Here is a 24,538-nt window from a genome sequence, read left to right on the forward strand (position 1 = left end):
GGCGGTGGGCCCCGCAGGTTGCCAGCTGGCGAGGGAGGCCGAGGCGGGTGAGTCGCGCTGGGCTAAGGGCCCCACCGCCTTGACTCGCCTCAGCGTCACGGGGGCGGAGCGGGGACAGGGGATAAGGCCCAAGGCCCCCCCGGGCCTCCCCGCGCGACCGGGATCGCCACTGCCGGTGGCCGCGGCGCGGACTACAGCCCCCAGAGCCCCCTGCGGCGTCCTTCCACCTCCACTGCGCATGCGCGCCCCGCCAGCAGGTGGTGGGATTTCCGCTTCCGGCGCGCCTCGCTCTGGTCCCTGCGGCTGGCGGCCGAGCCTTGTGCCTCCGCCATATTGTCTGTGTGCGGCCGGCGGGCGGGCGGCGAGCGGGCGGCCGCGGCAGGTACCGGCGGGCCGCGGCGGCTCCGGCGCTCCTCCTGGGGCCCCGAGGCGGGGGCAGACGGAGGGGGCGATGGGGGGGAGGCGCCACCGTGTCTCCTGCACCGTCCCCCCTTCCCCTCCCCCCAGTCGCCCCGCTGCGGGCACGGTGTGGGCTGAGGGGCCGGGGACCCCCTCAGGAGAGCTGGGTCGCGGCGGGGGGCTTGGTCCGGCGCCGCTGAGGGGGAATGGGCGGTGGCGGGGGGAAACGGGCGGGCCTGGCGCGGCGGGGAGGGCAGGGCCCGCCGCCTCCTGCCTGCGGAGGGGGCCTCTGTGCCCCCGGGTGGGGGAAGCCGGGCATGGCGCGGCGGGGGGGGGCCGCCAAGGCCACCCGCAGCCTGGTCTGGCACCAGCGCTAGGGCCGCCCGCTGCCCCCGGCCACGCAGGAAGGGCAGGGCCCCATGGAAGGGTAGCCTTCCCCTCCCCCCAGCTCTCCGGGTTCGCACGTTTAGGCGGTGTAGGTGTTATTTACTTAAGAGGTTCTGTCTTGCTTTTTTCCCGCCCTGCCCAAAAAAGCAGGGGGATGCAATGTGTGCAGAGGGGCAAGGAGAGGCCTGTTTCTTCTTGCTCCCACCCCCAGCTGCGCAGGGACTCTGTTCTGGGCCTTTCTGGGTGGAAGGGAAGGTGGATTTCACAGATTTCTCCACCAGCCGCTCTCCTCTTCTGAAAGCAGTGGTGGTCAGTCTCGCCCCTGCTGTAATTTAGTTAATTGTGCCGTGGGGCAACAGGCTGTGCGGCTGCTGGTAAAATACGCTTTGTAAACGAAAGGGGAGATAAGATTATGAAACCCCACAAGTGTTATTTGTCAGATTACTTTATTCTTTCTTACTAAGGGCTTTGGGTACAACCAATAAAGTTTGGATTATAAACACTCGGTCATCGGTATATTTTCTGCTGACAGCAGTGGTTGATCTATGTAGAGACTCATGAGGGCACGTGTCTCACTTCTGCAAGCTAAATTTATGGATCCTGAGCCTGTGTTGTTCAGTGTTTTGGTCCTTCATACCCGTGCCGAGCCCCAGTACCTGTGTGAGAGGTCTGCAGTGGTGCAGGGTTTGTGCTGTTCAAACTTTCCACCGGGTTGGGGGCGTGGAGGGCTGCTCTTGGACTGACCGTTGATGCCAGGCTGCAAAACTGGGTGCTGCGCGTGTCTCTGGAGGTGGCTGTGCTGTGTGCTCCACGTGCGCTCACCTGGCTCCTGCAAGTTCTGTCCTCCGTGTGCTCTGTAAACTGCTCAGGAGGAGCAGATCCTGCTGCATCTGAGGGTCAGCACCCATTGGAGGTGACTGTGGTCAACATCATCTTTTTAGAGAGAAGCACACGGAGACAGCAGCTTTTCTGCGGGGGGCAGGTAGTGATTTAGTTTGTTCTTAGAACACTCTCTTTTCAAAAACATAATAGTTGCTCAAAATATTCAAGCTCAAACTGAGTTAGTGTTCTCGCCGTATTGCCAGTCAACCTGGGTTTTGGATGGGATTCTGCCAGCACAGATTCCAGATGTAGCATAGGTAGGTGCACAGAAATAGCTCGTCTTGTGTGTCGTTCGTGTTGGCATAATGTAGAAAAGGGAAAAGCTTGTGCTAGGAGAAGGAAGAATGAGCTTGGGAAGACTTTAGGCAGGATTTGGGGAAAGTGTGAAGCTTGTTCAGTTCCTTAATTTGTCCTAAAACTAGGATTAGGGTAATGTTCCAGTTCTTCAAACAAATGCCGTGCCTGGGTAAAACACACCAACAATGGTACGTCCTCTGTGGAGACACACTCTGTGTCCATAGCTGGAAAAAGAAAACTGGAATAGGATGTGTCTCCCACCGGCAGAAGAGTGTCCGATTCTGTGTACAGGGCAGTCTGCTTTCCACCCTCAGGAGAAGATCTGCCCATGTCTTGGGGCTGGAATTCTGGCTCTTTGGATGCCTCCTGTCAGAGAGGGTTTTAGGTAAAGGTTCAGACCTTTGCTTGAGTATGAAGTATGTAGATCATTGGTGGTAGGCAGTGAACCTTCCCTTTCATCTTGGCAATGGAGGGACATTTCCTTTTTTTCCCCTTTCTCTGTTACCTGGTCATATAATTTCTATTATTTATGCATTGCTAGTGAAACCTCACTGTCTTCTAGTTCCCAGTGTGGGCGGTAGGAGAGAGTTCAGTCCTGCAGCTCATAGCAGTGAGTTAGCCAAGTCTACTGCTACCCATGAGGAGCTGAAACAGGGTTGAGGAAGGTAACACCAACCCTGGAGTGAGGAAGGTAACACCATCTCAGCCTTGGCTGTAGCAAAGGAGAGGAAGCTAATGTAGCTGAATAGCCAGGTAACATGCGGTGGTGGGGATAAACCACAGAGTATGGAAAAATGTGGTGAGAGATGGATGCTGGAGGAGAAAGCAGAGAATTCCAAGTGGGAGATTCAGAACAGGTTCCACAGGTTTGGTGGGGCACCTGGGTTCATGGGTTGAGGAGAAATGGGTTCTGTTGGGACTATGGCTGTTTGGAAGAGGGACAGTAAAATATGCAGAAGGTTCTAGCAAATGTGGAAGAAATTGGATCATGGAATGTTTAATGAAATTAAGTGGAGTTTAGTTTTGTGCAGGGGCGGTTAATGGTACTCATTTACTTGAAAAAAAACTTTGGGATTTGGGGCATTTTCAAGTAGCGCAGGTTGGGTACATAGGCATGAAATGGGTTTGTGGTAGGAATCTTGAGAAAACAGGGTGTCAAAAGGTGGTTATGGATTTGTGGAGTTGCAGAGAAAGAAACTGCATTTCTAATGTGATAAAAGGGACAGGGATGTAACTTTTCCCAATTTTATTAAATGGCGGACGTCCTTATACCTTCCACTTGAATTCTTTTTATGCATTTTCTCCTTGCAGAACTAATTTTCTCTTTTTGTCTTTCCTCACGTCCTCTGAGGAATAAGGGAAAGGAAGACAGGAGAAGCAAATGGGTGACATTGTCGTGGTGTGATTAATTTCATGTCACATTTCTGAAGAGGCAGGGATTCATTTCTGGGTTACCAGACCTGTCACCTCCACTGTTCCTCCATTATTGAATTGCTTACATTAAGGTGTCTGTTTTATAAACTATCTGGGTGAGATTGATTCCATCTCACGTTTTATTGTCCCATAAGGGTCTTGAGAGAATAAACCTCACAGATTTTAAGATCAGGAAGGACTGTTGTGACTCAGTCTGGCTACAAACATTATCTGGCTTTGATTGCAAGAAAACTCTTGGATAATTTTTGTGAGCTTGGATATCTCCTTTCAGGGGCTTCCAAGAGATGACTTTCCTGGAATTTACAGAACCTAGTTGGAGAAAAGGAGTTCTCTTTTGGACCTAGAAGAGCTGCTTTGAAGAGGAGACTGCAGCTTTGCAAACTGGTGTTAGGGCCGCTGCTGAAAGCAGAGTATTTTTACAAGGTGGTTTTTGGACGCCGTTTGCCATCAAGGTGCCAAACCTATCTGTCAGTATGAAGGATTGATAAGAAATGGGATTGTTGATGTGGTCATAGGATCAGTGTTTCACGGATATCTTCTGTTGCTCAGGCATCAGCAGCAGAGGAGCAACAACGTGAGCCTGACACGAGTCTTACCTGCTCCTTTGTTCAGACTGTTCTGGTCTGGACAGTTTTATTCAAACAAATGATTTTATTATGCGTTTTGTGCTGCTGCTTTGGGAAGCTGAAGAGCAGAAAGGGAGACCTTGGAGTTCTTTGTGGACTCAAGACAATACCATCACAGACTCATATTTGGAAGGTTAAAATTTCAATAATTTTAATTTTCCACAGTTTATTTCTGAGAGTTAGGCTATGTCCTTCTTATGACCGATTTCTAAATTTTAGGGAATATTATGGTTTGCAGGGAGGCTCTTTATAAAGCAGGCTGTCCAGTTGCTTAATCTAATGGCTGGATTATATTATGGCAATTTACTTGAAGTGAGTGGCAAATAAAATGTGTACTAGGTGGAAGTGGAAGATGATTTTGGGTCCAGGTGGAATTTGGCTGCAGGTTGCCAATTGGATAGTCGCGTCTTCGAGTGTTAACAGCAGTCCTAGAAAAATGAAGTTATTCTGTCTGGTTTTGCAGAGAAGTAAGCCTCTGCCCTTGCACCTTCTGGAACAGCCAGAGGGTAAAGCAGTCTCTTTTGTTTCTTTTTCTTTTTTAATTAAGCTAAGTGTAGGGAGCATCCAGCATGTTCTGTGGTGTTAACACAATTGTGTGCCAGAACTTGCTTTCGCTGGGTGGCAGAGGTCTCGCCGTGTTGTGAAGAAGTGCCCCCAAAGTCCTCTTGCATGTCCAGGGAGGTGAAATGGTGCCTCTCCCATGTTCTTGCCAAAGCCCTCGGAGGAGGCAGTTTCTCAGCACATCTTTGCACACGTGTGCATGAGTTGTCAGTAAATCTTTATTTTTAGTGTTCTGAAAATGGATGAGCGTGGATGCGCACAACAGATTAATTTCCAGTATAGAAAAGCAAGAGCTCCTGCAATGTTCCTTCTCTTACAAGTTTTGTCACGGATTTCTCTGTTACCAGTGTGCTGTTAAATTCCAGCCTTGCCTTCTGCAGATGAAGCAACACTTTGATTGTACTCCAGAAGGAAAAAGAGGACTTTTCGCTCACTGAGGAAGTTGTGCAGCATCGAGATTTGTTTCAACTGAGTTTACAAACTAAAAGTTACAGGTTTGGGTATTTTGGAATGTCTGGCATCCAGGCATATGTCCGACATACACATCTTACCAGGCATGTAAATATATACTCGTCCTAAGCTGTGACTTAATGCTGTGCAGTGGCTTTAATCGGTCATTGCAAAGTGTGAAAAAAAGATGCTGTGGAGATGGACAAATGTGTCTTTATATGTGGCTGACAGTGGTGTGGGTTTGTTTGGCATGGCGAGGGTGGGTTCAGGATTCATGTCCCTGCTGGGTTACACTGAGCGATGAATGGTGTGGTCACCAGGCTTCAGTTAATCTCCAAAACACTGGTGTGAAATATTAAAATTTTAGGCAATGCGTTTGCATCACCTAGAATGTCTGGGAGAGCTGCCTGTCTCTACAGTAGCTGTATAAACCCAGAACTTAGTGTGTTGTGTTAGGGTACCTAGTGCATAATAGATAATGTTTTCTGGAGTTTAATGGCTGGAGTTTTTTTGCATTTGATTTTTGGAACAGTTGTAGCTAGGCTCATTTTGTGTTAATAATGATGAATTTTTAGAGAATTTCGTTACAACTTCTACTTTCTACTAGGGGGTTGCACCTCGTGTTTCTTGCTGAGCCTTCTGGATGCCAGCTGAACCGTGAAGATGGTTTGCAGTGCATTGCCTGCTTGATGGGATCACGGGGATTTCCTGAAGAAATAGTTACATGCCACGTACGCTGGCTTATCCTTTGGCTCTGGTAACTGTTCCTGCCTCTAGGAATTGCATGATCAGATCAATTAAAAACATATAACTTTTACAGATGGTAGGTACAGTTCAGTTGTCTGAGCTCCAGCTATATCACTCTCTGTACATGAGCCATAGGAGTCAAATCAGCTGAATGATTGGCCTGTCAGTACCCTGTGCGTACTAATTAATGAGGAAAACAACTGTGTCATGTAGCAGTAATTAGGAAGGTAGAACTTTCCAGAGGATGCTGCCAGTTGACCTGATGTCAGCTGTGAAGCGCATGTGGTGGTGCTGAAACATTCCCCTTCGTGAGCCTTCAGGAAGTTACCTGGTGTTGCCGGGATCTCAGAAGTGGTAGTTTTGGTAATTGATTTCTTGCAAAGTACTGTCCAAAGCTCCAGCAGTAGGAGCTTTGGTTTTACTAACACTCTTAGAAGAAAAAGAATCACTTCACGTTGAAGTCCTTGCAAGTGCTCTTGCTTTGGCATGGTCAGACCATGGTCATGTGCCTCCAAAAAAACCCCAGCACCTTTCCTGCACTCCCTGCTCGGCCTGACCTTTTGGGGCAGGGAGGAGATGCCAGCAGAAGAGTATTGTCGCCAGTTTCTGTTTGGTATGTGTGTGCTGACAGGTTAGTTTGGCAATTCCTGGTTATGTTTGTAGCCGGTTTCATTTGATTGTGTCGAGGGTCTTCAGTGCTGGTGGTAAGGATATCTGCTGTGATTTCTGGGAGGCTGGGAACGGTGGCAGGAGAAGTGGTGGATGTGGGAAAGCAGCAGAGCCTTCATGCGGCTGCCGGGGCTTGGGTGTCTTGCTGGTGTCACTGCCTGCTGTGGCTACACAGCCTCACCCAAGAGCAGTCTTGGCGTTTCTGTGTTAGGAAAAGCTTTCCCTTTGCTCTAGATGCTGTTGACTAGCTTAGCTCTGAAAATACAAGGGAGAGTCCATGATTTTGGGGGAGAAGTGAGAAGAGAAGAGCTTCAAAGTTGACTGTTCTATATAAAATCCCTTAGGAGATGGAGTGAGGAGCGTTCCTGTCACTGGCAGCTTCCTGCTGCTGGAGAAAATCCTGGCTGTTCTGCCCTAAGTACAGGTGCTGTTGCCAACACTGGAGTTTTGCAAAGGACAGTTGTCCAACTAGTCTGGGATGCTGGAGGCTCATAGAGGGGTCTGTGTAAGCTCCACTAAAACTTAGCTGTTACAGGTCTGAACAAAAATGAAGACTGTGACAGAACTTCTGCTCGGAGAGCATGTGGGCAGCAGTGATCCTGCCAGGGCAACCTGGAGTGTGTCAGACATGATAGACACTGCTTTCCATGTTTGGGAAGTGGGAGAGTTAAGTTTTCCCCAAGGCTGTGGAGGTTATCATAAAAATACAGAGTTACAGTAAAACCATTTTGTGGTCGGTCCTGTGACTTCCATATAGATTGTGATCCTCATTACAAGGGATGACTTCTTCATTGACAGGAATTGTGAGGAATTCAGGGGAGGAATCAGTGAAGATGATGAAGGACTAGTCTCAATTTTAAGACGTTGCTATTACAGAATTACTCCAAGATGTTTCTTCCAGTTTAACTAAACCTGTCAACTGTTTTCCATAGTGACTGGTCATGTCTTATTTTGAATTAAATCACAACTGTTCCTGTTTTTTTTTATTTGAGGTCGTTATATATTATGATTTGTTATTTTTCCACAGCTGGATACAACCAGCTATTTAAAAGAAATCTGGAAAATAATTTTGGTGGAAAAATGTAGTTAGAGCAGACTGTTCTGTTCCAAAAAATTAACAAGAGAAAAGATTTATTTCAAACCTAACCTTTTTTTAAAACTCAATGAGATTTTAAAATCTGCTTTTCTATTGATGTTGTCCCTTTAGTAGGTAAATGGTCTTCAGGAAAGGATGTAAAATGTCAGTTTTGTTAATCGAGGCTTGTTTCTATTTCAGCTATAAAATCATAGAAAAATATAGGTTGCAAGGGACTTCTGGAGGTCATGTGTTCCATATTTGTATTGCTGCAGTTCCAGCATCATGAAAAAACGCAAATCAGATTTCTTTTGTGAGATAGAACATATTTTTTATGAAGTTGGTTACTATTATTTCTTCTTTTAAAAAGGTAAGATGGGTTTTGATTAATGTTGGCTGCCAGTAGGCTGTACTGTAGTATTTAAGCATGCCTTGATCTTTTCATTTCAGTGGTTATCCCGTACTAGATGTTCTCCACACTCTAAATAAGCGAGTGCTCCTTCCCTGGGAGGCTTACAGGCAAGGGATAAATGGGCTATGTAAAGGAAATCATGATCAATTTTATCTGATAATTGTAATGCTTCTTTTAATGAATAAAGCACACTCATGATTTCAGAGGTTGGGTTTGAGCCATTTACTATGAAAGGTAATGCCTCACTTGCAGATTTGGATAAAGGAAAGGAATAACCTTTTGATTCCAGGCTACTTGCTGTAATTCTCCTCTTCTCAGCTGACAGAGAGCTTTTCTCTTTTCAAAAGGAACCGGCTGCTGTCTGTCTTAGCCTGTTTACAGTCTTAATCTGTCACAATCGCAGCTGGTAATGAGCTTACGTGGGGAAAGTAGAAGTGAGAGGAAACTCCCTAGACCTGTTCGACCAATCTGTATGTCTCGCTTTCTCCTTGAGAGGACGATGAGGTTGTCTGGGATGGTTTATCTAGAACTGATAAAGTGTCGGAAATATTTTCTTGGCTCTTTGAGTTTGGCTTGGTGCAATTTGGAGCCTGTCTTACCCCTTTGGGACTGCTCTCTACTAACTGAGTCTGAGTTGAGGTGGGTCCTGGGTAATAATCGTGTTTATGGTGTTGAACATAGTTCACTGGGTTCACTCTGCTCTGTCTGGATGAACTTGGAACTATGCGGTAATATACGGTTCACGCTGCGGGCAGCAATCCGTGGGGAGGCCGGTGTCAAGCAGTGCCTGTGTTCTTGGGTGCATTATTTATACTCAGACCTTATCCATAAAGGTCATCGCTTGGATGGCACTTGCGGGTTCCTTGGGACACCAGGCTTCTGGGAATCTCTTGGCTTCCAGCTCCTTGGTAGTCTGTATGTGCACTGTGTCGTACTGGTGCAACTTCTTAGGTTTAAAGTTCTGAGTAACTGTGCTTGAGAGAAGCTCCATGCCAAAAACATTTCCATTTAAAAGGTGGTGGGGGGGGGAAATTCCAGTATCTCAGTTATCCTTGACTTAAAAAAAAAAAAATAGGTCAGTTTTACTAAAGGCTAAGTAGGTGTGTTTCTCAAACTAATTTGCATAAATTTCTTAGCTATGTTTTGTTGCTGCTTGCTGTAAGTGGAAACATCTGGAAGGACAGAGGGCGTAGGAAATTCCTATACTAATTGGGTATAGGTGCTGTAAGTATGGATACTTCACAAGAAATCAAGTCCTCCATGGGGATGGGGGTTGCCTTTTGAGATTAGACTGCATTGTAAGGATGATAAAATCTCTTTTTAAAAAGGAGGGGGCTAGTAACAGTGGTTTAAATTAAAATGTTTTAAGAATAAAATTCAAAGTAAACATTGAGAGGCTTTTTACTATTTTATTCAACTTTAGGCACAAAAAATCTAGCTTACTGAGCTGCTCGGACAATAGGCTAGTGTTAGAATAATTCAAACTTCTAAGAACTGATCTCTTTTAGTTAATAGACCTTCCAATTAAAAAAATGCCTATATGGTGGCAGCACAGTTTTTTCTGTTTTTTGACTCAGGCTTTGGGGCACTCCTGCAGAGTAATTATCAGTAGAACATGCAGTGCTGTATTTGGCTGTGTTCTTGTGATATTTTTTTTGTACACAGGATGAACAGGGTCCTGTGGGGTGCTCTCGGTAAGGATTCTGTGTAAGAGATGAGCTAATTGGCAGTTTGCTAATAGTTAAATGGCATTTTTAAGGGCAGGCCTAGGTGGGAAAACCAAGCACTGAAACTTGTGCCTGGTGCTCATTTGGTATAGCTACCATGTGAGCACTGGTCGGTAATGTCTTCCCAAGGGCTGTCACCGCAAGTGCTAAAACAGAAGAGCTGTTTTCTGTCCTTGCTCTGGCAAGCCTTAGTGTTGAACAGCGTGTGTCAGACAGTAACTGGAAGCTTTGTCTTTGTCTCTCTGTGACCTCTGGTATATTGCCGAAAAGCTCGTGGTTATGTTTCCTAGTTAAGTACTTCTCTACCAGAGAAATTAAGATTTTCAGAGATGCGTTGTGTTTTTTGGAGGTGCCCAAGAGTACACTGGACATGGCAACCTGATTTAGTTAGATCTACTTTGACTAGATTACTTTTAGCAGTCCTAATATAAATTATTACATGATTCTGTCATTAATGCAGGAATTAATAAATCACATGTTCTGTTCGGATTCTGCAGAAAGAGAACTCATCCTTTAAAACAAGCTCAGGATGCTCATCTTGTCTAGGTGTAACCACGGCTCCTTCTGTAGATTTTCTGCCTTAAAATTGCAAGCTAAACTGCCATTTGCACGACCGTCCCTATCCCCATTATTTATCCCTATTTGTGTCAGTTCCTCTTTCAGAGCTTGGATCCACTGCAAAATTATCCCTCTCTAGGGGCAGTGAAAGCAACATAGATACAAATTCCTTAGCAGTTTTGAATAGAGACAGTGAGAAGCTTTCAGGCAGGGTAAGTTTGTGTGTGTGCAGAACTTCGCTTTAAAACCAAATTATCTGTGCAGACTCTCTCCTCTTCCTGTATAAAGAACGCTAGACAATAATACCTACCTTCATAAATAGGCATTGTGTGCCATTCTTAGAACCTACAGTCAATGATTTCCTGAAAAAGCCTTTCTCTGAGCAGCCTGTTAAAACATACAGCTCCTGCTAGTCTAGAGCTACGTGACAAAAAGTATCTACTGTGAAATTTGATCTATCTTTAGATAATGTGATTGATTTTTCTTTTTTTATTATTTTTTCCTATGCTGAAACTGAACTTGCTAAGCTGGATGAGGTGGAGCAGTCATGTATTCTTTATTCATACAGAGTTGTGCTTAAAAATTAAAATTGCTAAGTCATCTTAGACATACACAGTTTCAGTTAATTCCTACACAAGGAGTATTGGGCAGAGGAAATTAGCCAGTGCGTCTCCTGCCAGAAGCACATGGAATGAGGAGAAACAAAAACACAGTAATTAAACTTCGAAATCTAATAAATTTCACTGTACTAAAAGTGTTCTAGTAAACTTGCAAGCTCTGTTAATGCCCAAGTACGTTTTTGGAATATACATGTAATTTCTAAGTGTCTGAGTCATGCCACATAAATGGTTTGAGGTCTTAGATGATTGCTGCCTAATCGTCTGAAAGTGTATTTTGTTAGAGGACTAACATTTTGTCCAGGAATAGACTGGGTTTTTTTAGTAATGCTTCATATTCTTCCGTTAGCTGAACACCTGGCTGAAGTGCCTCATCCCTCCTTTATTGGGCTGAGGCCTCCATCACCTCTGTTGTGGACTTTGGAACAGTGCCATGTCCCTCTTTAACCTCTGGGCTGGATTACTGCAACCCCGTCTACCTGGAGCTGCCTTCAACAGTGTTTGTGTGTCAGTAGGTCAAAAAATAACCCCCACTGCCAAGGTCCATACCACCTGAGGAGGCTTGGTCCACACCAGCAAGAGGCTTTGCGTATGTTTCTGCCTCCATTTCTACAGAACCAGCCGCTGATCCAGTTGTGTGACATGGTGGAGGACAACAGACCTATGTCCCTCAGGTCCTCCACCATCGTTGTAACTGGTGGTTCTTGCTGTGGTCTTTGCAGCAGAATGAAGTACTGCAGATACCTCCAATAAATGAGAGGACACAGCTGATAGAGCAGATACCATGTAGGTGGTATCTGTGGTGAGATGATGGGATGGGATGTCTGTGCAGGAGGGCATGAGTAGCAAAGGCCTTCTTCAGAAAATATGGAAATTGGGGGAAAACATTGTATTATGAAAATTCCCAGAGTGATGTTCAGACTTCAGCAATTTTACCCTCTTTGGATAATGTTTTGGTCCTGATGCTGCTTTCAGGTGAATACATTTGAATTTTTACTTAGTGGGGAAAGCATCATGGGTGAATGAATTGAAATGTCATTAGAGCTGTTAAAGTTATGTATGGCTCTGATACAGTGTCCAGATTTCCCTGCTCTCCTCCAGAAACCTGCTCCTGAGCTGACCAGCCTTGCTTTGTGCATAAATGCTTCGGTTAGTACCTGCATTTTCCAGGGGCTGGAAAAGGCAGAATAGTGGTGGATCAGTTCAGGGTTGTTGGTTTGTTTGGTTTTTTTTCCTTTCCACGGAATGAATTAACATAGTCACATAAACCTTGGTGTGTGAGCACGTGTAAGGCTTCAATTTATTCCTAGTATAAAACACATTGAAACACTCTGCCCAATACTAAACTTCAAAATCTTTGCAATTTTGTTGCACATATTAAATAAAACGGCTTGATTATCTGAAAACAAAATAATTTGAGGATTAGGTTGAAGCTGAATGGAAGCTATTGGCTGAGTCTTAATAAACATTAAGGATAGGAACAACTGGGAATCAAAAATCAGTGGTTTTGAAGCTGTTTGTAGCGTTTGTGAGAGTGATAAAATCAATCCGCTGAGATCCTTTCAAGAATTGCAAGTAAAACCTGAAGTTCTGACGTAAATTAAAATTGGTGTTTCTAGAAGTTGAAACTTCAGAAAGTACGTAATTTAGGTTGCCCGGGTGACCTTGTTGATCTGTCAGCTCTTTCCAGAATCATCTATTAGTGCATTGCAAGAGGTGAGAGCTGTGCAGCCTCAAGTGAATGAAGTGTTTCGGTTGCATGGGATGGCACGAGATTTCTCCCAGGATGGGGGAGAGATTGCAGCCGGTAGCTGTTGCTTTCACTCTGGAGCTGAAAGGAAGGAGTCTGTCAGCAAATATTGAGGATGTTGCATTTCTTCCCTCTTGGAAAATTGTCTTTGCAACCATTAGTTGGAAACTACGTACTGTAAGTTGTGAGGCGGGGGGCGTTACTTTTGCTAGTGGGGCCAACTGGTCCCATCCTATGTGAGGGAGAGCAGGCAAATTGTTTTCAAGCTCTGACAAATGATCCCAGGCCTGTGGCTGGGTTCCAGCCTCTGTTTTTCAGCAGCTTTTACTGATTAACTTAAATATTTTTATAGTATCTTGAGATTTTAACCTCTCATTTATTTTCTCTCTGCAGTTGGAAGAATCTGAGGCCTTTATCTTCTGTCCAGCTTTGCAGTTCGGGTAGCCTCTCATTTCAGACATCTCATCATTTCCGCCTGCCAACCTGTCTGATATGTCGGGACCCGTGCCGAGCAGGGCCAGAGTTTACACGGATGTGAACACACACAGACCCCGGGAATACTGGGACTATGAGTCGCATGTTGTTGAGTGGGGGTAAGTCTCTGGGCTGCTTATGGATGTCCCTGGACCATGATCAATCCCTGTAGCATCTGGTGCATGGGGAGTTCAGGCACCTGTGCTGCGTTAGGCTTTTTCATGCTCATGTGTAGTGTGCATGGGAAGTGTTAGGGTCACAACTTTTTCTTGGAAAAGTGTTTCTTATCAAAATTTAAAATTCCCAGCAGCGCAAGAACATTTTTGGCAGCTCCCTTAAGGGTTTGGTTTGAAGAATTTTTGTCAGGTAGTCAGGAAACATCCCCTTTCAGAGGGAGGAAAATCTTTTTCTGAAACAAATCTAAACAGCCTTGGCTGCAGGGCTGAACAGAAGTGAAAAGACATTTGAAGTTGCTTCTGACTTGGATGAGTGAAGAGACTCGGCAGACTTAAATAGGTACATGCTATTTTGTGACTTGTTGCGCAGCTCTCTGCAAGTGACTGGAAAAGACATGTCTGCTGCTTTTTGAAGGAAGGAGGTGTCTAAATTGAGCTCATGACTAAACTGTCCAAGAATCAGACAGCAGTAATGTCAACTTCGTAGCTCTGCGTTCCTGCTTTTGTATAGCAGGGCCCAGACTAAGTTCTGCCCTCAGCTTTGTTGCAGTTTCTGGTTTCTGAAATATACACAGTCTTCTGAGCATAAGTGGCTAGTCTGTTTTTAAACAGGCCAGCACTTAAATTTTTGGTCTTCCTGGCTTTGTTGATTTTTAACATTATACAAGGAAAAATGTAGCTTCCAAATATAGAGAGATGGGTGGAAGGGATAGCTCAAGTTTGCTGATGCTGAAATGCATAGTTGGGCTTATGTTACCTACTGCAGAAGAAATAAGTTCTGGAACGAATTTAACTTGGGCACATAGAAGCTCCCTGTTTGCTCCTAATTCTTAATCATCGTGTTCAGGAGATGTAAGACACTACTTAATTCACCTTGTATGAAAGGTGAGGCAGTGATTTAATGTTAAGGAGAGGTTTGTAAATTGTGATAGAAATTTAGGAATAGATAGAAACTGAAACTTTAACTTTTTATCTCCACAGAAATCAAGATGACTACCAGCTAGTTCGAAAACTAGGCCGAGGCAAATACAGTGAAGTATTTGAAGCCATCAACATTACAAATAATGAAAAAGTAGTTGTTAAAATTCTCAAGGTGAGATGGGGATTGGGCAAAAGATAAAATCTGTCTTGATGGTCCATTTCACTGAATAACGCTCCAAAGCCAGGCTTTAAGGATTTCACTTTTAGAACATCAAACATTTTAGACCAAATGCTGCACTTTCCCACCTCAGGTAGCTCGTGGACTCATCATAGCTATACATTTACCACATGCCAGTTAAGAAGTTTTGGACTATCAGGTCATGTTCAGACAGCTTTTAAAAAAAAAAAAGTCATCTTCCTAATGTTTGTAGCTGTCAGGGTTCTATGGTTAGAAAGGAGACTGGAGATATTTGAGCCCTTACTGGAATGATGCAGTCAGGTAATAACAAGATGTAGCTGTTTGAACTTAACTTGCAACGTCTCCGATGTATTTTGCTGACCTTTGTCATCTGGATGTTGAGCTGTCTATTAGCCTCACTTATCTGGACCGCTTTGTCTTACACTTTGGGTTTTTATTCTTCAGCCTGTTAAAAAGAAGAAAATCAAGCGTGAAATCAAGATCTTAGAGAACTTGCGAGGCGGTCCCAATATAATCACTCTTGCAGATATAGTAAAAGATCCTGTGGTGAGTATGGAAGGAACTTAAAGGGTACACTGGGGTTATGGGTGAAATCACTGTGTTTGACTTCAGCTCTGATCTGGCTTTTTGTTTTCCCCTGCTCTTAAATCCTGCTTTTGAACGGCTTAATCAGATCAGCTCTTAATCTGATTAACTTCCTTTAGAGGGCCCTTCCCCCACAGGTCCCTTCAGCCCCTCACTCTGTAAGGATGAGATACCAGGGAACTGAGACAAGTTAATTCATTCTACAAACAGTGCTGCCAGGGGCTGCAGGCTTTGTCTCCGCTTTCTCTGTCTGAGGGGAATCACAATTATGTCTGAGGCAGAGGGGCTTCTAGAAATTTTAGGGGTAAAAATGGTTTAATTCGTTATCCTAAATGAAAACGTATTATCTCAACTTAACATGGCTGAAGACTTTTCTCTCTGTTTTAGTCTCGGACACCCGCTTTGGTTTTTGAACACGTAAACAACACAGACTTTAAGGTACAGTGTGGGACGTGAACTTTTAATGTTTTCCATTTGAAAGCCACTTGTAATGTTTTTCTGGGGAAAGGCAAGTATGTAGGGGGCAGGCAGGTGATTTAACCATTTCCTTCCAACATAGTAACTGTCTTTAAAGGTAAATCTGCTTGGGACAGAAGTTTATAATTAGTCCTTTAGTACCAGTTTGCTACATAAATTACAAGATGAGAATACAGATTCCAAGTGGTGTTCTAACCTTCGGAGCAAATTAATCTGTTATCTTGTGGACCATCAGTGCCTGTCTTTTTGAAACATACTGCTTTTATGTTCAGTGTATAACTATTTATCGGAATCACTTTAAATGTGGACAGCTGTTTTTGTGGCTTTCCATACCATACTTCTGGGACAAGGGATTTAAATGTTTCTTTGTCCGCTTCACTACTGACCTGCTTCAGGAGAATGGCTGTGTAGTGCCATCTGGAATAGCTGCTTAATGTCGCAAGGGCACCCGCGGTCTTTTTGAGACCCCATCTGCAGGCAGAATGCATCATGCTGGTGGTGGGCGAGTGCAACCTGAGGGAGTTAGTGACAGCAACCGAAAGGTACTGTCTGAGCTGAGCTGGAAGTAAACTATGTATGTGATTTGTAAGGGGAGAGGAACGGGCTGATCAGAGTCAAGTGTGGGATCAGAGTAACTTGTGAAACTTCTACTGTCCCTTCTAATGGGTTTGGAGAACCACAGCAGCAGAGAATAGGGCTGGGTTGCTCTGGATTGGCAGGGATGTGATGTATTTCTCGGGTGTTGAACACTGATACGATGTGTTTGTGTCCCACAGCAATTATACCAGACATTAACAGATTATGATATTCGATTCTACATGTATGAGATTTTGAAGGTAAGTTGGTGTTTTGATGGTTTATCAGTTTATTTCTAGGATTTGCACTCAGCTAATCCTATAGAGATGGTTATCGTGTCACTAATGGGGGTGAAGAGAAGAGAAAGCCTATGGAAGAATTGGATTGGGAAGTAGTATATCAAGTCAGTATCAATTGTTCAGCTTTGCAACGAATTCTAGTCCCTTTTTTTTTAAGGATAGCGGAGCCTTTGGGTACACTGAGATAACTTAAGATCCTGGATCAAAAATGCATGTAGCCTCTGAAAACAGAAAATTGTAAACTGTTTCTGTCTGGTTTTGGACTCTAATGTAATCTGAGTGAAATGTATTTGTCTATTCTTATGAAACAGGAGTCTGGAGAAGGGAAGACTTGTTTGATCAGTGGTGCCTAGTAACTCTGCTCGTAGGAACTCTGAAATTCTATTTTTATCAGGAAGTATATGAGGTGTAGTCAAAACGCTTCTGTTGCTGGGACCTCCCTTTGAGAAGGGGCTTCTAGAGGTGTTTTCTGTGGTCTGCGAGTCTAGTCCAGGATATAACACTAGACAGTAAAGTCTTGCTGTCTACTTAGACTTGGTATATGTGGAAATACTTGTGAATATGGTTGAACTTGGAAGATTCTTGTGACTCCAACATCTGTTTCTTTGTATGTCACCTACAGGCTCTAGATTACTGCCATAGCATGGGAATCATGCACAGAGATGTCAAACCTCACAACGTCATGATTGACCATGAGCACAGAAAGGTAATAACGTGGGGCAGGCTGGAGGGCAGGGAGAGGTCCTACTTCTCTCTTGGCAAACAAGGATCCCTTTTGGGTACTCCTCTGTGCTGGTATTAGTAGACAACTTTAAGGGGGGCTGCACTTCCATCACGTGGAGAAATGTAAAATGAAATTCTACACGCTGCTTTTCTTAATTTTTTTATGGGTTATATGTAACCGATAAGCCGGGTTGGTAAGGAGAGTTATTTTATTTAGACTGGTTGGTGATATGGGTGTGGGGAGAACATCTAAAAAGATACTCTGGTCAACTTCAAATTAATTGAAAATAGAAGACTTGTAAATGAAGCTTCAAACTAGCGTGGTTCAGCCAGTGGAGAGCTGGAGCATCCCTTGAGCCTTTTTTCTTTGTTTTCTACCATCTCTAGCTTAGACTAATAGACTGGGGTTTGGCTGAATTCTATCACCCTGGCCAAGAGTACAATGTCAGAGTGGCTTCCAGATATTTCAAAGGACCTGAGCTCCTTGTAGATTATCAGGTAAGAATTCCGGAGGTTTATCACTGACTTTTATGTGGAAAGTCTGGGCCATTTCAAGGTATCAACTGAGAAATTGAGGTATCTAGAGACCTGAAGCTAAAGACAGTCCATTCTAAATTGTGTTCCAGAAAGCAGTGGCTGTAAAGCCACTGAATTAAAGAAACTAATGAGTAGTCTCAGGACCTGAGGAAGAGCCTCAGAACTATCATGGAATACAAATGTTGAATTTTATTAGGTTTTTTTTTTAGCAAGGCTGCTTTTGCAGTAAGGCACAGGAATGAAACAAAGCCCTTATGGGAATTGCTAGGACTGCATGACCTTGTAAATTAAGCTATAAAAACATCCACATATCTGATGGCAGTTTGCATTATGGAAAAGCTGTTGGCTGGAAGTAGTAGTGTTACTGGTGACTTTTGGATTGTGCTGGTTCTGAATGAAGGCACTTCCTCACCTGCCCGTATACCTTGTGGAGTCCACTCCTTTTGTTGCTTGTGATGCTTCCCTTCTCAACACGTGTTTCTCAATGATTCATAACACTGAAGTCTGCAGTGAAAAAGCCACTGGTCTTTAATATCCTTATGGACAAGGATGGAAATGGGATACCTGCTGTTCTGTATCCTGGTTTGAGTAACTGGAACACTGAGCTGAACAGTGATCTGGTGAGGAAGGTCCGTGAAGATATTTCAGTCTGTTCCCAGTGTAACTTGGCCACTGGTGGGAGGGGGGGACCCTGTTCGTACTGAGAGTCTGTTGTGCTTGATTCATTAGAATTGAATTGTCCTTCTGGTTTTGTACAGATGTATGATTACAGTCTGGATATGTGGAGCTTGGGTTGCATGTTGGCTAGTATGATATTCCGAAAGGAGCCATTTTTCCATGGCCATGACAACTATGATCAGGTGAGAGCTGGTCATGTACAATCTCTGTTCTCTTAGCACAGTGAAGGTTTCCTGCTCACACTTCTATCGAGGGATCTGAAGAAGAATTTAAGCATTTCTCTAATAGCTTCTTTGCTCTGTTTGAGGCCACTTTCCTCTTCTCAAGCGTGCAAGATTTTCTAACAAATTACAATAGAAATAGATTTATAGTGCTTTGTATATATGAGCTCCTCAGTAGCTATCTGGAAAAACTGTAGCAATAGTTATATTAAGGCTGGTGTGTTCTGGTACGTAGAGTGACTATTCCTGAGTTAATGTTCCGTCTAAAGACCCTGCCACTGTCCACCCTCCCTCCCCTCTGTATACGATCTGTGAATTTGGTACAGTTTTACATAGATTCTGAGGTCTTTGATGTTTTGCCTTTGGGCCAAAATTTTTATACTTTAACTTGCGCTCTGCATTTGAACTAATGTGCAGACATTCAAGAACAGTGACCTTCTGTTCTCAGACCTTCATTCTGGAGCCCTCCAGGGTGGTGCTTCACCCTTCACATGCAAGATACAGAGTTTCTGGTTTTTTGACTGGGTATTCTTGCTTTCCCACCCTGTTGGTTTTGAATAGTTTCTTGCTACAAAGGGAGTTAGTGTTGCAAGACCTCAGCTTTTAGTGATACAGGTGTATGTAGCTCCCTCCTGGCTGCCTTGGATTGCTAAATTCCGACTGTGGGCAGAGGCATGTTCACGTGTTCATGATGCCCGTGATTGTAGGTGGCCGGGGAAGTGAGAGTCATGGGATGACCCTGGGGCTGCTGGTTCAGACCGCTGAGGTTGAGTTCAAGTTCCCAAGGGAATGTGCTGCTGTATCTTCATGCTGGCTCTGGCATTATCATCCCTTCACAGTAGTGACTGACTTTTCTGTTTGTTCCCAGCTGGTGAGGATAGCCAAGGTGCTGGGAACAGAAGACCTGTATGACTACATTGACAAATACAACATTGAACTGGATCCACGTTTCAATGACATCTTGGGCAGGTGAGCCAAGATCCGGAATAGCTCATAATCTCTTGGTAGACCCAGACAGCTACTGCTTTGTCAACAGACCTTGAAGTAAACAAAAACTTATGCTTATGGGAGAAACCAGAGCCAAGATTCTTGAGAACTGTCACTTTGTGCTTTTGATCCCTTTTGACAGCGCTTCCCATGGTCCTTTCTCTGCAAATGGACTTGAGGAAAGGTTTTTAAATGTCATCTAGGCAATAAATGATCTGCTGGAGCATAAAGCATGAAGGGCAAAATCTCTCTCCAGTATTCGGGGGCGGGGGGGAACAAAACTGTGTTTCTCAGCATTACAGTGCAGAAAATCAGTTGCTGCTTAAGATGGCATTTACATATTTTTTCCCCTCATAGAATTATTTTGTGTGGCATGTACCAAAAGTACAAGGGACTATTGCTGGGGGCATAAGAGAAGAGCAGAAGCTGGGGTTTTAGGCCTGTAAATCTGTTCTGAACTTGAGTCCTTGTGCTGCCCGGGGCTGTGGTGGCTGTGCCGCCGCGTGGAGACACGGTGTACTGCTGCTTCGTGCTCTGCTACGGCTCAGCCCCATTGTTGCTGCATCAAGCAGCAGCCCCGCTCGGAGATGGACATCTGTCATAGTTCTTGCTCTTTAAAAAAGTGAGTTTTGGCATTGATGTCCTCTGCCTAGCCTGATTTGTGTATCTTTTTCTGCAGACACTCCCGTAAGCGATGGGAGCGCTTTGTTCACAGTGAGAACCAACATCTGGTGAGTCCAGAAGCTCTGGATTTCTTAGACAAGCTGTTGCGGTATGATCACCAGTCACGACTCACAGCGAGAGAAGCCATGGAACACCCCTACTTCTGTAAGTATCAGCTGCCGTCATCATCTGCTGTCCAAAGAGTTCTTCCTCTGCCTCTGGGAAATCTCCGTTCTAGTAGGTTGTGCAGATAGGAGCTAAGAACAGCAACATAATAAGCCTGGTCTTTGCAAATAATTGCGCTGCAGCCGAGGCTGCTGTCTGTGTGGTGGATAAATTAGGCCACTGCCACCTACACCAGCCGAGGAAACAAAGTGTTATATGCCTGTGTCAGGCCAGTGAATCAGCACTGTGTTAAAGGCCTGGCGCTAAACCAGTGCTAATTTCAGCAGGTGTCTGGGTACGTGAGTTCCTGTGTTTTGATAAAACCAGGTAACTGTTTTGTTGAGAAACAGGCCCTTTTAACACCTTTTGTTGCTAAATGTCTGCCTTAGCAAATGGTATATTCAGGTCTTGATTTTGCAAGCAAAAAATGTAACTTTCACTAGTAAATGTGTTTAAACCCTTGGTCATTTTCACAACTCTTGATATTTAGATTTTTGAAACAGCTGCAATAATGTGAAATATGAGTATTTGCTCAGTTGGGTGTTTTTTTCTTGCTGCTGAACAGGCTTTATAATTAACAGTGTAGATCTCTATTATATCTGTGGCAAATGTTTAAGTGAAATGTTCTGCAAGTATGAGCATTACTAAAGGTGGAAGCTTTGAATGTGAGAGTTAGACGAACAGCTAAATTAACTGGTGCTCGAGTATAGATACAGGTGGTATTAAATTCAGCCTGAGGAAAGGCAAAATTTAAAATTCCCTTCTCTGATGCAGTAGGCTTGGGAAGCAGGAAGGGATGGGAGTGTTATTTACCTGCAGCTGAAAATAAAGTGTTAGTGAGTAAATTGGGATGTATTACAGAAGACAAACTCCAATGGCACTCATGACAACTCACAGGCTGCAGTGGGATGTGTGTAGAGATGTGACATATGATTGTAATTAGCGATAATCTTTCTGCTTGGTACACCCATTTTCTGGGTTTGGCTTTATGCAATTGCTTAGCATAGAAAAGAGATCAACTTCATTTCCTTCACCTTTTGCTGTCAAGCAGTCCTGCTGACCTCCAAAATGCATCATTTAGGTGACTTTTCACTGATCACATTACCTTGGTACCTTCTTGGGTACTTCCCGCTGAAGTTGGTGGAAACTTCTGTGTTGCGGTAGATGGTGGTTGATGTTATTTGACGTAGGCAGCTCGCCAGGACTGGCTGAGCGCAGAGGTGGCAGGCAGTCAGCGTGCTTCAGCTGCCGTCTGGCAACACGGCACCTAAAGGTACTGTGCTCTTCCTAGATCCCATCGTGAAAGACCAGGCCCGGATGGGCTCGTCCAACATGCCGGGTGGCAGCACTCCTGTCAGCAGTGCGAGTATGATGTCAGGTCAGTTCTGTCTTTGACTCTTCTTGGTACATGGCCTTTGAAAGCATTTCCACACGCTGTGTGGATGTGAGGATCCAGGAGGGTGAGTCCTGCAGGTGGGGCATTAGGTCATCTCTTGGGACCAATGACAAGGGCAAGGAGGGCTACGACAAAGTGGGTGGGAGAGTGCGATAAATAAGGCCTCGCTGCAGCCTGACCTGCTTTTCTGGTCTCGTTTTAAAAAGTGCTTTGCAGTTGACTTTTTTGGCAGCAGTTTGAAGGACAGTGATCCTGCCATACATCTGCTCTTCAGTGACACTTGTATGTGCACAAATCTGTGCTCTGCAGAGAACAGTAACAGATCTTTAACCTCACTTTTATTTTGGCAGCTCTGAAAATGTAACAGAGCAGCCGCAAACTGACCTGCAAAGAGACCATTTAAGAAGCTGAGCTGTCCTGGATAGCGATACACTGGTTTCGCTCTAATTCCTGCCTTACCTGTCTCTCTTCCAGGGATTTCTTCAGTGCCAACACCTTCACCCCTTGGACCTCTAGCAGGCTCACCCGTCATTTCTGCCACCACCACTCTGGGGATGCCCGTTCCAGCTGCTGCAGGCGCTCAGCAGTAGTGATGGGCTCTGTCTCCTGCTGCCTGAGCTGAGTCAGGTGGGGAAGAGGTTTCCCCCTCCACCTCTCCTCAGGACGCAGCTCGTGCCTGGCAGGGGAAGGGAGGGGATGAACGCTTTGGAGGCACCGTGTCTGAACTGTTGCTTGTGGATTTATAGTAGTTCAGTCATTATATACAAAATTATTATAGGCTGATTTTTCTTTTTTTACTTGAACTTTTCGTAACTCAGGGGATTCCCTGAAAATACCTACAGATGGAATATTTCTCGGACAGTTCCCTCCCCAACCCCCCACCCCACCCCCCCCAAAAAAAAAAGTACTCTTCATTTAAGAACAAAGAGGAATCAACAGCATTTCCAAGCTCTTGCATCCTGCTGGAAATCTCTTCTCTTCATGTTCCCACCATTACTCCTCCACGAGCCTACACCTTGGGGGATTGTGCTGGTCTCCAGAGGCTACAAACCAAGTCTTCATGAGGGAGGGGAGGGGGATTCTTAAAGTACCACTCACTTTAACCCCACGTCCTGCATATGATTCAGCCGGGGTACACTGAGGAGACAATTCCAGTATGGAGAGGTGGTATAAGTTTAAAAGGAGTTAAGTGCGGATGATGTCTGAAACCCTAATTGGATTGCATCATGTCTCCTTAGGAGCCAACCAGAATGCCAACTCGCCCCCTTGCATGTAATTTTAGTCTTAAAAGATGAAGTTACTGATCCAATTGGAGTCCTTGCCACCGCCTGAGAAAGGTGCTCCTGTAGAGTAAGCCGTACTCTAATGGGCCCCTTCCTCATGGAGGGTTCTTCCTGCCATTGCTTGGCTTGGATCTCTGGAAATAGTTTGTTATTGGGTATATTGTTTTTAAATTGTTTATATAGGTTTCAAGCTGGTGGCTACTTAAAGCTGAAAAAATCAGACTGCGCCAAGTCGGATATCACATCTTCACCCACCATCCCCTCCCTCACGTGCCATGTGGTGAGAATACCAGTTACCTCACAGTCTTGTAAATATGCACTGAGAGGAAGGAGTGAGCAGACGTTAACTTAAACTGAAATGGTAGATCAGTAATTGTGGACAAATATTATCATTGACAACGGAAAAGCACCCTTGTTACAGCCCTGCTACCCCTTGCTGTGTATATATACTTTGTCCTTCATATGTGAAAGATCCAGTGTTGGAATTCTTTGGTGTAAATAAACATTTGGTTTTATTTATCGAGGTTAGATTGAAGTTCCCTGTGTAGAGGCCTCCCAGGGGTGGCCCACAGCCCCACCCTTGTTACAGCCCTGCTACCCCTTGCTGTGTATATATACTTTCTCCTGGGAGGCTACATCCCCCCTCACATGCAGTTTGCATGGTGAGCAGTGCAGAGAAGCTGCACGCACACATCTCAAGCCAAAGCTTCTCCTGGGAGAAGGACCTGTTGCCATAAAAACAGAAAACCCTCGTCTTCTGTCTCAGCTCTGATGGATGAAGACTTGTGATGCTGAACCAATTCTTAGGGTTTTTTTGTGTGTGGTGCTATTCATTGGATTTCAATGACTTGTTTTCAGTCATGTAACATTTGTGGGGCTCGGCTGGAGTGGCCATAAGCACAGTGGCAGCTGTCTCTCTTGGTGAGCGACGGCTAAAGCCATCGCAGCTGTTGCTGGTCCTGGGCATTGAGTGTCCTTCCCCTTACTCAGCAAGTGCCTGCTTCCTCTCTGGGGGCAAAGGCCATGTTCTTCCATGTCAGTTAATTTTGCAAGGTAGGGTGGAGCGAGTGGGCTGGGTCAAACCAACTGAAGAGAGGGGGGCAGGAGAACATGAAACAACCCCCTTTTTGTGGACTGCTGGCACAGAAGAGGAGGTTTTTCACGTGCACGTGGGGAGCTTTGTCCTCCATGACTTCATCCAGTGGGAGCACATTGTACTACATCCCAGAACGATGTGAAAGTAGGACTGTGTTGAGCTTTACCTCGATGTGCTGTGATGTAAAAGCACCCATTACGGCAAAAAACGCAGCTCTTGGTCGTTGCCGCTGGGCCGTGAGCTGTAGGGGCTGTGCCGCCCCTTTCTGTTCCCTTATTTCTGGGGAGGGAGGTTTGCGCCGGCTGCTCCCTCCCGGACCACAGACACGGATGAGCCCTAGGAATGAGGGGACGGCGGGCGGCCCCAACGCCCCTCAGCCCTCGCACAAAGAGACGCGAAAACCTGCGCGCGGAGGGACGTTTTTTAGTTAAAAAAAAAAACTTAAAACGAAGTTCCCAGGGCGGAGGGGCGGCCACGTGCCGCGCGCTGCC

General features: G+C 45.0%; 1 protein-coding gene across 1 annotated transcript; it reads left to right on the forward strand.

Moving 5' to 3' along the window:
- Positions 1-241: 241 nt before the first annotated feature.
- Positions 242-23,474, forward strand: CSNK2A1 (casein kinase 2 alpha 1). Its single transcript, XM_054218396.1, has 13 exons — positions 242-382; positions 12,985-13,184; positions 14,223-14,334; positions 14,806-14,907; positions 15,334-15,384; positions 16,200-16,259; positions 16,921-17,004; positions 17,409-17,519; positions 18,317-18,418; positions 19,326-19,426; positions 20,124-20,272; positions 21,564-21,650; positions 22,143-23,474. Exons 2-13 carry the CDS (start codon positions 13,084-13,086, stop codon positions 22,256-22,258), a joined length of 1,176 nt encoding a protein of 391 aa, XP_054074371.1. The 5' UTR covers positions 242-382; positions 12,985-13,083; the 3' UTR covers positions 22,259-23,474.
- Positions 23,475-24,538: the final 1,064 nt, after the last annotated feature.

This window comes from Rissa tridactyla, chromosome 12, assembly GCF_028500815.1.
Source record: "Rissa tridactyla isolate bRisTri1 chromosome 12, bRisTri1.patW.cur.20221130, whole genome shotgun sequence".
NCBI classification, from domain to species: Eukaryota; Metazoa; Chordata; class Aves; order Charadriiformes; family Laridae; genus Rissa; species Rissa tridactyla.